At 43.0% G+C, this 12,810-nt stretch overlaps 1 protein-coding gene across 2 annotated transcripts in view; it reads left to right on the top strand.

Moving 5' to 3' along the window:
• The first annotated feature begins 53 nt into the window (after nucleotides 1–53).
• zer1 (zyg-11 related, cell cycle regulator) overlaps nucleotides 54–12,810 on the top strand; it is a 34,975-nt gene continuing 22,218 nt past the window's right edge. For both annotated transcript variants that reach the window (XR_009769939.1, XM_061698912.1), the window contains exons 1-6: nucleotides 54–158; nucleotides 4,084–4,301; nucleotides 4,426–4,576; nucleotides 6,824–7,245; nucleotides 9,007–9,180; nucleotides 9,253–9,367. Coding sequence is in view for 1 of the 2 variants with exons in the window: in XM_061698912.1 (XP_061554896.1) it covers nucleotides 4,135–4,301; nucleotides 4,426–4,576; nucleotides 6,824–7,245; nucleotides 9,007–9,180; nucleotides 9,253–9,367 (1,029 nt within the window). In the remaining variant the exon portion in view is untranslated. The remainder of the gene's footprint in view (nucleotides 159–4,083; nucleotides 4,302–4,425; nucleotides 4,577–6,823; nucleotides 7,246–9,006; nucleotides 9,181–9,252; nucleotides 9,368–12,810) is intronic.

The raw sequence follows: 12,810 nt of genomic DNA, 5'->3' as shown, positions 1-12,810 counted from the left end.
GGAGGAAGCGGAACGGGAGGAAGGGAGGACTTGTAGTAGAAGTAGGAGGAGTCTGTTTGTTGACATCAGACGAAAACGAAAATCAGATGAGCGAAGACTGGCGGCGATAACTCCGTTTCTCGCCTCTATCAAGACCCGAAGCCTTGGCGAAAGCTAAGGTAGAGGATTAGACGATGACTCGCCTACTCAGACATCGCTGACCATTCGCTGCTTGTTGTAGCTTCACGTACAGTTGTAGCTAGCGCTAGCGGTACCAGCTGAGTTCGCTAACAGTGCAGGGAAAGTCATCGTTAGCCGAAAGCTAACGCAACCTGAGACACACGAGTGATGTACACTAACGGCTCTTGGGAGCACAACTTACAATAACAACTTCGACTCGCAAGTAGTGTATGGAAGCATTTGCGTCCCGGTCATATATGACTATTTGGCGTTGGTGTTATTTAAGTAAATTGTTCTACTTAATCGCTAACTAGCTTGCTTGCTAAGTTACTCGCTCAGGATTCATGACTTTATTGTTAACAACCCAGTAATAGCCTTCAGAGGACGGGGGAGCTTTGCATTTCACTTAAGCGAACCAGTAAGAGTCTTTATGCTTAAGAAAACGTCAATAAGTCAGTCATATTGTTTGGAAAAAGTTCTAAAGTAGCAAACATCAGTCGCCAACCTGCTAAATAGCCAATATTTTGTATCGTTAAGCATGTCAAATTGTAAGTATACATTCTGTGGATTGAGTTGTCTTTCACAGTGTGACGTTTACTCTCCCCCCCTCAAACAGTACTTTTTATGCTTTATTTAACATTAATCTAATAGACAGGATTCAATGAAAAGTTGTATTTGTATTTTTTGTAATGTGTCCCACTTGCACCAGCATTTCTTTTCAGGGCTGTTATAACTGATTTTCTGCAATATTTATCTGTACAATTATTAATTGTTATAATACCGGCGGCCGACTGGTTCGCACATCCGCCTCACAGTTCTGAGGACCCGGATTCAAATCTGGCCTCGCCTGCGTGGACTTTAAATGTTCTCAACGTGCCTGTGTGGGTATTCTCCGGGTATCCCAAAAACATGCAGGGTAGGTTAATTGAATCAGAATCATCTTTATTTGCCAAGTATGTCCAAAAACACACAAGGAATTTGTCTCCGGTAGTTGGAGCCGCTCTCGTACGACAACAGGCAGTCATTTGACAGAGAATACCTTTTGAGACATAGAGATAAAAAATAAAACAAAACAAAAAAAACAGTCACTGAGCAATAAAAGGTTACCAGTAATGTGGTAATGCCAGTACAATTTTAAATGTTTCATTTATTTATTTTAATTTTTTGGGAAAGTTGTGCAAAAAGATGCAAAGTCCTCTCGCAATTAGAGCAGTTTGAATCAGAATCATCTTTATTTGCCAAGTATGTCCAAAACACACAAGGAATTTGTCTCCAGTAGTTGGAGCCGCTCTAGTACGACAGACAGTCAATTGACAGAACACTTTGGAGACATAAAGACACTGACAAAAAACAATTGTGCAAAAAGATGCAGAGTCCTCTAGCACTTAGAGCAGTTCGAATGACTAATATTGCGATAGTCCGGTGCAATGACCATTGTGCCAAGGGCGCCGAGACTTCAAGGAGTGGATGCGGTTTAAAGTGACGAGTAGTGCGATCATCTGGGACAATGTCGGTTGTGCAAATGTTACAGATACTCCTCAATCGGTGTGCAAATGGAGCAGATGCTACTCTGGCACGAGTGGCCAGTATATGCAAATAGTGCAGCATGGCGAGACAACTACAGTGAGTGCACGCACGAGTCATACATAATTGGCCCCGCAGAAATGTGACAACGAACTCAAGTCAAAAACTGCCAGCTTATTGTAATGGAATTATAGGTTAGGTGTTTAAGAAGTTGATCGCAAGAGGGAAGAAGCTGTTGGAATGTCTACTAGTTGTAGTTTGCATTGATCGGTAGCGCCTACCTGAGGGAAGGAGCCGGTGACTGGGACGCGGTGGGTCCGAGAGGATTTTGCACGCTCTTGTCTTAGTTCTGGCAGCGTGCAAGTCCTCACTGGTGGGTAGGGGGGTACCGACAATCCTTTCAGCAGTTTTGATTGTCCGTCGCAGTCGGAGTTTGTCCTTTTTTGTAAGCGGCACCAAACCAGACTGCGATGGAAGAACACAGGACCGATTCGATGACCGCTGTGTAGAACTGTCTCAGCGGCTCCGGTGGCAGGCCGTGCTTTCTCAGAAGCCGCAGGAAGTACATCCTCTGCTGGGCCTTTTTGAGGACGGAGTTGATGTCGGTCGCCCACTTCAAGTCCTGAGAGATTGTAATTCCCAGGAACTCGAAGGTCTCGACGGTTGACACAAGGCAGCTGGACAACGTGAGGGGCAGCTCTGGCGAAGGATGCCTCCTGAAGTCCACGATCATCTCTACCGTCTTGAGCGTGTTCAGCTCCAGGTTGCGTCGGCCGCACCGCAGCTCCGGCCGCTCCGCTTCCTGTCGATATGCAGACTCGTCACCGTCCTCGATGAGGCCGATGACAGTGGTGTCATCTGCAAACTTCAGGAGCTTGACAGTCGGGTTCGCTGAGGTGCAGTCGTTCGTGTAGAGAGAGAAGAGCAGCGGCGAGAGGACACAACCTTGGGGCGTGTGGATGAGGTGGCCTCCCCCAGCCTGACCTGCTGTGTCCTGCCCGTCAGAAAGCTGTAAATCCATTGGCAGATGCTAGGTGAGACGCTGAGCTGGAGAAGCTTGGTTGAAAGGAGTTCAGGGATGATGGTGTTGAACGCTGAGCTGAAGTCCACGAACAGGATCCTCGCGTAGGTCCCTGCACTGTCGAGGTGTTCTAGGATGAAGTGCAGTCCCATGTTGACTGCATCATCCGCAGACCTGTTCGCTCGGTAGGCAAACTGCAGGGGGTCCAGCAGGGGACCTGTGACACTCTTGAGGTGGTCCAGCACGAGACGTTCAAAGGACTTCATGACCACAGATGTCAAAGCGACAGGCCTGTAGTCATTCAGACCAGAGATTGCAGGTTTCTTGGGGACTGGAATGATGGTGGAGCGTTTGAAACAGGATGGAACTTCGCACATTTCCAAAGATCTGTTGAAGATCTGAGTGAAGACTGGAGCGAGCTGGTCCGCGCAGACTTTGAGGCAGGATGGGGACACATGGTCCGGTCCTGCCGCTTTGTTAATCTTCTGTTGTTTGAAGATGCGTCTCACATCCTGTTCATGGATGGTTATCGCTTGTAAGTAGTCAGCGATTGGAATGCACGCCAGACTGATTTTGAGTCGTTCGCGCTAAACTGTTTTTCCAACTTTGCTGCATAGATCCTCTTTGCAATGTTAATTTCTTTAGTAAGCTGGTTTCTAGCTCTATTATACAGGGCCCTGTCCCCGCTCTGATATGCATCTTCCTTAGCTTGGCGAAGCTGCTTAAGTTTAAGTTGAAATGACAAATAGAACAGTAGTCTGCTGCAATGACCATTGTGCAACGGGCGCAGAGACTTCAAGAAATGTTCGCAGTTTAAAGTGATGAGTGAGTGCACGAGTAATGTATGTAATGTAATGTATAATTGGCCCCACAGAAATGTGACAACAAAGTCAAGACAAAAAACTGGCAGCATGTTGCAATGGAATTGTAAGTTAACTAGTTAAGATGTTAATGCCAAGGGGGGAGAAGCTGTTGGGATGTCTGCTTGTTTTAGTTTGCATTGTTCGGTAGGGCCTACCTGAGGGAAGGAGCCGGAAGAGGTGGTGACCAGAATGTGGAGGGACTCTAAATTGCCCGTAGGTGTGAATGTGAGTGCGAATGGTTGTTTGTTTTTGTGTGCCCTGTGATTGGCTGGCAACCAGTTCAGGGTGTACCCGGCCTCTTGCCCTCAGTTACCTGGGATAGGGTCCAGCATACCCGCGACCCGAGGCAGGATAAACGATGTAGAAAAAGGATAGATGGAAGTTAATCCCTCCTCTCTATGACTTTGTGTTTCTAAAGATGTGAGTTAAGGGGGAAAGAAAAGTTACAAAAGGTTTGTAAAAAATGTGGTACTGCTCATCCTCACACATTTCATTTGTCGACACGTTTCTCTTCAGGTCCCCTGCACTGCCTCGTCTTGGATCCGAGCCACAGAAGAAGAGGCTAATATGGCAGCCAAAGCAGGAGACAACCCAGACAGCCTCATGACTCTGGCAACAATATTCTGCCTGAGGAACCTCAGAAAGACGATGTGCTGTCAGGGTTTGGGGGAACAGCTCTGCTTGCGCTCTGACATCTTTCTTCCCAGTGAAATATGTGACAAATTGGTCAATGTGTATGTAATTGGAAATATAAATTTGACACTTACCTAATTTCTGTTTTGTCTAGTCAGTTTTTGTGCTCTTATTGTATTGCAGATCTCGTATAGCTTAAATTGTATGTTTTGTTTCTTTAAACAGGTACATGGAGTTAGTTCATACAGACAGTAACTTTGAACGAGAGGAGAGCTTTTTCCAATTATTCGCAGAACCCTGGAGCACCAGACTTACCAGGGTGCAGCTGAAAGAAGACTTTGTCCACGACAGAGACCTCGAAGCTATCAAAAAACAGGTAAAAGGCTGTACTGTGTTATTAAATGAAGATCAGTTTTCATAATGCAGGTTTACTGTGTGTAATACAGTAGAACAGACCACCTGTGGGGAACAGTGTTTATAAGTACAGTACGTTTACACCAGTTTTCATACTCACCTGGGGGATATTCCAGCAAGCAGGCTCAAAATGCTCTTAATCTAAACCAGAGTTCTGACTTGACTTCCCCTAAACTCAAACACTGGGATAATTTAGGTCCAGAACAGCTGATCTGAATTAGTTAAATGATGTCCAAGTAGGCTCATCTTGTGCTAAGCTCGTTCACGGCCACAACCAAAAGACATCATCTATGTCTACATATCGGGATATGGCGATTCACCATGGAAACTGATAGAAACATGTCAAGTTACTTACTTCCCCTTTGGAATTTGAGGTGCTAATGCGGGCCGTTAGTGATTTGAAAATATCCATCCGTCCGTTTTCTGCACCTCTTATCCTCAGTAGGGTCGTGGGTGTGCTGGAGCCCACCCCAGCTGACTCTGGGAGAGAGGTGGGGTACACCCTGAACTAGTCGCCAGCCAATTGCACATACAAACAAACAACCAGTTGCACTCACATTCACACCTATGGGCAATTTAGAGTCTTAAATGATCTTACCATGCATGTTTTTGGAATGTGGGAGGCAACCGCGTTTGGGTTAGGGGTTAGGGCTAGGGCTAACCCGAGAAAAACCCACGCAGACACAGGGAGAACGTGCAATCTCCACACAAGGGAGGCTGGATTTGAACCCCGGCCCTGAGGCAGATGTGCTCACCAGTTGTTCACTGTTGCCGCCCATATGAAAATATATTCTGTAAAAAAAAAAAAAAAAAAAAAAAAAAACAAGTAACTGCTGCGGCAGTGTAGGAAAAAGAAGCAATTGATACCCCAGTGAATGCGGAGTTTCAATGTATTAATTCTATTCATACGAAGTGACATTTATTAATAAAGTAAATATTTAATATTCAACTAACTTTTATTGAACACAATTGTATTTACATATCCGTGTCATTGATCTGTCGACCCAAATGAAACAGTCTATATGAATATACGGTAAATTAAATCGATATGCATGACCTGTCCCATCCACGTCATATTTGGAAACCAAAAAGACATCCAATTAGACTGCATCGGGGGAGCAAACCTTTGGTGCTCAAGGGCTACATTGGATTTTGAAAATGGACAGATGGGCCGGGTCATTTTTAGATGAGGTCAAAAGAAATCATCTGAAATCACTAACTCTAATAATAAAATAGTATTGTATTCTTTCAAAATAAATGTATTTTATTTACAATAAATCCATAATTTATTACATGAATAAAAAGAAAAAAATAATAAACATGAACAGTATTTAACCATTAAAATTATTCATTCTATTTTAAATTAGAGTATTTCTAATTGTTTTAACGATTTATTATTGAAGCAATTATTGAAATGTTAAAATTTCAAATGTACATATAAAAGTATTTTAGTAATGTTAATTTATTTTATTGACAAATCTATGAATAATGATTTAATTGGATCAATGAATAAAATGATGAAGAATAATCTAAAATTATTTATTTTACAAGTAAAATAATTTATTCCCATTTTAAAATGTAGGTAGAATTAAGGAGTGACTCCTATCCGATATCACCATGTTTATGTTGAATGAACAGTGGGTCAACAGTGGGCAGCGACAACACTGAACTAAACAATAATAATACAAATTATAATACAATAAATGTCACATATGGTTTTGGAGTAACTCTTCCCCTCATTGGAATTAAGGTAACCTCTGTATTACTCCATTGGCCCCGATCTGCAATTGTTTTCAAAATTTAAATGAAAATTTTCACGACCGTAAGGCGCACCGTATTATTGGGCGCAGGCACGGTGAAACATACGCTAGCTTAAAACATACGCTAGCATGCCTGCGCGCTAAAACAATGTTTTTAAAAAGGCAGCGAAATAAGCAGGGATGTCTCTGGAAGACATTGCTTGGATGGCAGCATACGTTCCTCTGAAACCTGTATGTACCTTCCAGCATTAACGGTGCCTTCACAGATGTGCAAGTTACCCATGCCATGGGCACTAACACACACCCATACCATCACGGATACTGGCTGGTTCCGTTGTCGTATTTTGCACTTCATAATGCTTGTCTTAACCCGTCAAAAATTTGTTTCGATTGTTCCTAAATTTGTAATGAATTTGAAGTCCTTAATGTAATACATTTTGTTTTTCCAGGACCTGATTGAGCTTCACCTCACCAACTGCCATAGTCTGTCATCCCGCAGCTTGAAAACCCTGACCTGCTTCCGTGAGACATTGGTCTCGCTTTGTGTCTTTGGCTGCAGCAACATATTCTATAGGGATGGTGCCGATGAAGCTATGGATCCTATTTCTGGGGAGGCATTAGAGACAGACTTTAACTTCCAGGGGTTCAACCGCCTGCGGTTGCTCAACCTGGGTGGCCTACCAGATGAGATGCATGCCGAGACCCTGCTCAAACCCTTGAAGTCGCTCACCTCGCTAGATCTGTCTCATGTACAGTTACGACGAACAGCTTTTCTAACTCAGTGGAACGAGAGACTGGCATCTCTTGTTCTCTACAATGTGGAACTTTCAGAGGAGTTGGCCAATACTGTGGTGGAACTCGTCAATCTCAGGTATGTCCCAAGGTGTTTATATTTTTGCTTCATTTTAAAACTTCTGTGAGTTGCCTAAAATGAGGCTCTCGATTTTTTAAAAATTATTTATTTATTGTATTCTTTCATTCACTTAATCACCAGGAGGTAATTTCACTTTTGACAGCTGCATTTGCAAACAGAAACCACTTCCTTGAGAGGTTTGGGGGTTGCTCAACTTTGAAAGGCATCTCTCAAACAACTAACAACAACTGTGACCGCAACGGATCTTGTTTACATTTTTGTATTATTATTAATTTTTTTAACCTGTCCTGTTGAGCTGCCTGGCCTTTCCGAATTGTGGATCTCTATGCCTTTGTGGTGGAACAGTTTTGCTGTGCAACAGGGGAGTTTGAAATACTCTCTCTGCTTTGTTTTAAATGTTTTTATTATTCTGATGTTTATTGAAAATGCAGCCTGACAGTAAAAGGGTTTTAGGGGACAGACTAAGGGAGAGTGGACAAGAGGAATAGGGGTGAGGACCACAGCAGATATCTGATATCTGATATCTGATATCAGATATCTGTCTAGATATTTGAACACTCGTAACATGACAAGAGTCAAATCATGTTGTTATATGTGGATGGGGGGTGGGGGCACCAGTGAGGACATGCAATAAATAACCAAGAGAACAAGATGAGCGAGGACGGTAAAGGGCAGGACAGGATGTGGGAAATGAGCAAGGCAGCGCGACTGACAAGTGTTGCGGTGGAATCTTTTTTAGTATCGAAACGCCTGTAAGAACCTGTGAGTTGATATGTTAGTATAAACTGTGTTGTTAATATTGGTCTCAGTACAAGCAATTCATGCCTATAGTATGTGTATCAAACTTATTAGTGAATGAACATCAGATACATGTTAGTTAACTGGTGTACTGAGTTGCTGAGCCGGCACGTTGAGGAGGGGTGGGCTCGGCACCCTCCACCCACGAGGGGGGGGGCCGAGTCAGCGAGCCCGTCCAGCAGCGGACCCAACCAGGGGGATGCCACAGAGCCAGGGAGGTACCGAGCCCAACCGAAGGGCCCCGACCAGTCCCAAAGGGAGGGGCACAGGGACCGGAGCACCGTCCCACATGCCCAACTCCCACCCACCCAGCGAGCCCCACAGCGGCCATCGCCCCAACCACACCCGAAGAACAGAGCCCTACGCAGGAGTCAGCCGCCACCCAAAAAAAAAAAAGGTCATAGCCCGTCAAATCGAGCCCGTTATATGGCTGTCGTGAGCAAGGACGGACGAGTGCGCCAAGAGACGGGAGAGGAAGGCGTTGCCCCCAATGCTGCAATGGATCTTCAACTTGCGAACTGCCTCTCCTTGAGCCAAGTCCTCAGAGGCCAACTTCGTGGTTCCCCATTTTTGGATTCAGTTGCTTTTTCCAGTCTGACTGGCCTTATATTTTTTCTGATTTAGGAAGTTTTGCTGGGTTATACCATGACCTTTAAAATTAACTTGTTTGTGTTTACTTGGTCTGTTCCACCACAACCCAGGATAAAATTCCCAAATGTGATTCTCCACAAATTCTTTCTACACTTTTGTTAACGTGGGCCTTGTCTGCGCTCTCCTCAGTGATGTTTTAGTTATATGGTCAATATAGGATTTTTACAATAACAAATGATGGACTTGCACAGTACAAGGTCAGAATCTTATTTTAATACCTGTTTCAACACAATCTTTGTTTAGCTAACAAAATGTTGTTGTCAGTCACTGTACAAGACCACCAATAAGTAATGAAGCTGCATTCCTCAGGCATCTTGACATCTCACGTGAGAGTCGGAGGACCTCCAAGTTTAAGATGACCAGGAAAATCCTGACTGCTATTGTTCAGCGACTGGTCAATCTGGTTTCACTGGACATCTCAGGTCACATCATGCTGGACAACTGCACAGTTCCACACTTAGAAGAAGCTATGGGTCGGCCAAGGTATGTAAACTTAGCGGACAATGGCTCTAAAACCTCTTTCATGATCTTTTAAGAATATTTTCTGTTCTCTAGTAATGAGCCATGCAAGAGCAGCATCTACCCATTCCAAGAGCTCAAGAGGCCCTTGCAGTTTTTGGGTTTATACGACACTACCCTTTGCCATGTGACACACATCCCTGCCCATAAGGTACTATTGACAGGAATGCCTTTAAATCTGTTGAAATTGAAGTGTTCCTAATGCATTATCCTCTATTCTAATAGTTAATGTAGAGGAGGCTCTAATGTTAGTGTAAGTTTACTTCACTACTGTTTTACTGTGTCACAGTTTTACAGTCTAAGCTGAAAAACAGCTCGCTTTATTAGAGTCAACAAGGAATTCAATATTACAACCCCTCTGAAATGGCTTTAAATACCGTAATCACGGTGGCTAGTGGAAGAACACGATGTCAGCATAATGCTAACCCTCCATTTTGGGGTTGAGCAGTAGACTAACATAACATAAAATTGGGTACCGAAACATCTATAAAATGAATGCTGCTTTTACAAGCTTGACATGGGACTCTCCAAACCAACAGTGTGGAAGCTGCAAGGCCAAAACTACTGCTCACACCCACGACTATCACCAAGCGTTGGACATGGACTGTAAGGTGCCTCTAACTTAGGGGTGAAATTGTTGGGTTTGCACACTAACGCTCAGGGTAGATAGACCTGTTCTTCAGTCCCCTCCATGAGTTTTGGAATGGCAAGGTCAATTCCTTTGTTTTTGTTGTATAATGAAGACATTTGGGTTTCCGATCAAAAGATGAACATGAGACAAAAGTTCACAATTCCAGTTTGTTTCATGGTATTTACATATGAATGTGTTAAATAACTCAGGACAGAGCACCTTTTGTTTGAAGCCACCCACTTTTCAAGTGAGCAAAAGTATTGGAACAGACATGATTAAATTAAAGTGAATAACATTTCATATTTGGTGGCATAACCCTTACTTGCAATCACTGCATCAAGCCTGCAACCCATTGACTTCAACAGACTGTTGCATTCTTCATTTGAAATGCTTTTCCAGGCCTTTACTGCAGCCTTTTTCAGTACTTGTTTGTTTGTTTATCCCTTCAGTCTCCTCTTCAGGAGGTAAAATACATGCTCTATTGTGTTCAGGGCCGGTGATTGACTTGGCCAGTCTATGACCTTCCACTTTTCCCCCCGATGAAATCCTTTGTTGTGTTGGTTTTGGGACATTGCAAATCCTCTGTTGTGTTGGTTTTGGGACATTGCCTTGTTGCATGATGAAGCTTCTCCGTATTAGTTCGGATGCATTTATCTGTAAATTGCCAGACAAAATGGTTTTGTAGACTTCAGAATTCATTGTGCTGCTACCATCATGAGTTACATCATCACTAAAGACAAGAGAGCCTGTTCCAGAAGCAGCCATGCAAGTCCAAGCCATGACATTACCTCCACCATGCTTCACAGATGAGCTTGTGTGTTTTGGATCATAAACAGATACTTTCTTTCTCCATACTTTGGCCTTTCCATCACTTTGGTAGAGGTTAATCTTGGTCTCATCAGTCCATAAAACTTTGTTTCAAAACATTTGTGGCTCATCTCTGTACTTCTTTGCAAAATCCAATCTGGCCTTCCGATTCTTTTTGCTGATCAGTGGTTTGCATCTTGTGGTATGGTCTGTATATATATCTTCTCTTGAATTCTTCTTCGAACAGTGGATTGTGATACCTTCACCCCTGCCCTGTGGAGGTTGGCAGTGATGTCACTGACTGTTGTCTTTGGGTGTTCCTTCACAGCTGTCACAATGTTTCTGTCATCGACTGCTGTTGATACCCTTGGCTGACCTGTTCGATCTCTGTTGCTCAGTACACCAGAAGTTTCTTTATTTTTCAGGACATTCCAAATTGTTGTATTGGCTATGCCCAATGTTTGTGCAATAGCTCTGATCGATTTTCCCTCTTCTCTCAGCTTCAAAATGGTTTGCTCTTCTCCCATAGACAGCTCTCTGGTCTTCATGTTTGCGTAAGAACAAATGCAGTTTTCACAGGTGAAACCCAAAGCCAAAAACAAGCACTGTTTAAGCAATCAATCTAAAAGGCAACACCTAAGCAACTAGAAACACCCATCGCTCACATTTTCTAATACTTTTGCTCACTTAAAAAGTGGGTGGGTTGAAACAAAAGGTGCGCTCTCCTGAGTTGTTTTACACATCTCGATGTAAATGCCATGAAATATAAAATTAAATAAAACTGGAGTTTTTGTCTCATATTCATCTTTTGATCTGAAACCCAAATGTCTTCAGTATACAACAAAAACAAAGGAATTGACCTTGCCGTTCCAATAACTTTGGAGGGGACTCTATATAGCCTATATTCATGAACTGATGAAGCCTGCTCAAATGAGAAGCAAAACTTAATTAATCAACTTTATTTAACTGGATAAGAGAAATGAGAGCAGTTTCTCATTTACAATGCCGACCTGGAGTCTCTTTAGCGTTCAATGTCTTGCTCAAGGACACTTCGAAAGCGGACAGGGATTCAATTCGGTCACTTCTTCTAAGAAAACCAGAACTGTTCAGTTGTGCTTGATTCAGTGCCTTCAGAGTCAAAGGACCTGGATAAATGACAACATTCACATGTATAATGAGGACCACAACTGAAGGGTCCTGGACAGGAATCCAGTAGATTCTCTGCTTCAATTACATGATCTGGATTTTGTTGGCGGTATTGCTTACTTTTCTATTGCCACAAATGTGCACGGGGTAAAGTCTAGACACTGCGTAAGACCCTGAAGATGGTAGGTGTCACCATCAAAACAAGCAAGACCAAGACAATGTGAATAATTGGTATAGAGGAAGGACCAATCACACTAGGGAATAAAGCCATACAAGATGTCACCTCTCTTACCTGTCTGGGTTGTGTGATAGCTGTTGATCAAGTTGCTGAACAGGATGTGATGGTGAGTACAGGTAAAGCTATCCTATCTAGCTTTCCTATCTTCGTAGACCTGTCTAGAGATCTAAGGAGATATCCCCGAAGACCAGACGTAGAATATTTGTAACACCAACATTATCACAGTCTTTATTTAAGGAGCTAAAATTTGCAGAGTGACAAAGAACATCACAAACAAAGCTAAAGCATTTGTTAAACAGTGCCTACGTTACATCCTTGGCAGAAATGGATCAACCACGCTAAGAAAGCAATGGGAAAGTGTCACCAGACAGGCCCCTTTCTGGATCCCTCAAAGGTAAAGAAGAGAGAAGGTCGACTGACAAAGAACTGTGGTTGGCTGATCTAAAAATGAATGCAATACAATTGCATGCCCAAGTTTGTGATGAGTGGACGAACATCGTATATACCGGTACTTTGTACCCCATAGTCGAATGGAGGGACTAATAACAAGAGTAAGAGAAGGTTATATATTTATTATTTATTATCGACAATGCTAATGAGCATAAGCGGTATATGTAATGGATGGATCAATTCTTTTCATATCATTCATAGTGCATGTGGGCATCCTGGGCAGTGGCCAGACATTGGAAACCATTGTAAAAGGTTAAAAGTTGACCGGATTGATGTTGGCAGAATTACTTTAGAAATGCACACAGTATGTGCAAGATACTGA

The sequence above is a fragment of the Phycodurus eques genome, chromosome 15, assembly GCF_024500275.1.
Source record: "Phycodurus eques isolate BA_2022a chromosome 15, UOR_Pequ_1.1, whole genome shotgun sequence".
Taxonomy (NCBI): Eukaryota; Metazoa; Chordata; class Actinopteri; order Syngnathiformes; family Syngnathidae; genus Phycodurus; species Phycodurus eques.
This window is presented reverse-complemented; position numbering and strand designations above follow the sequence as displayed.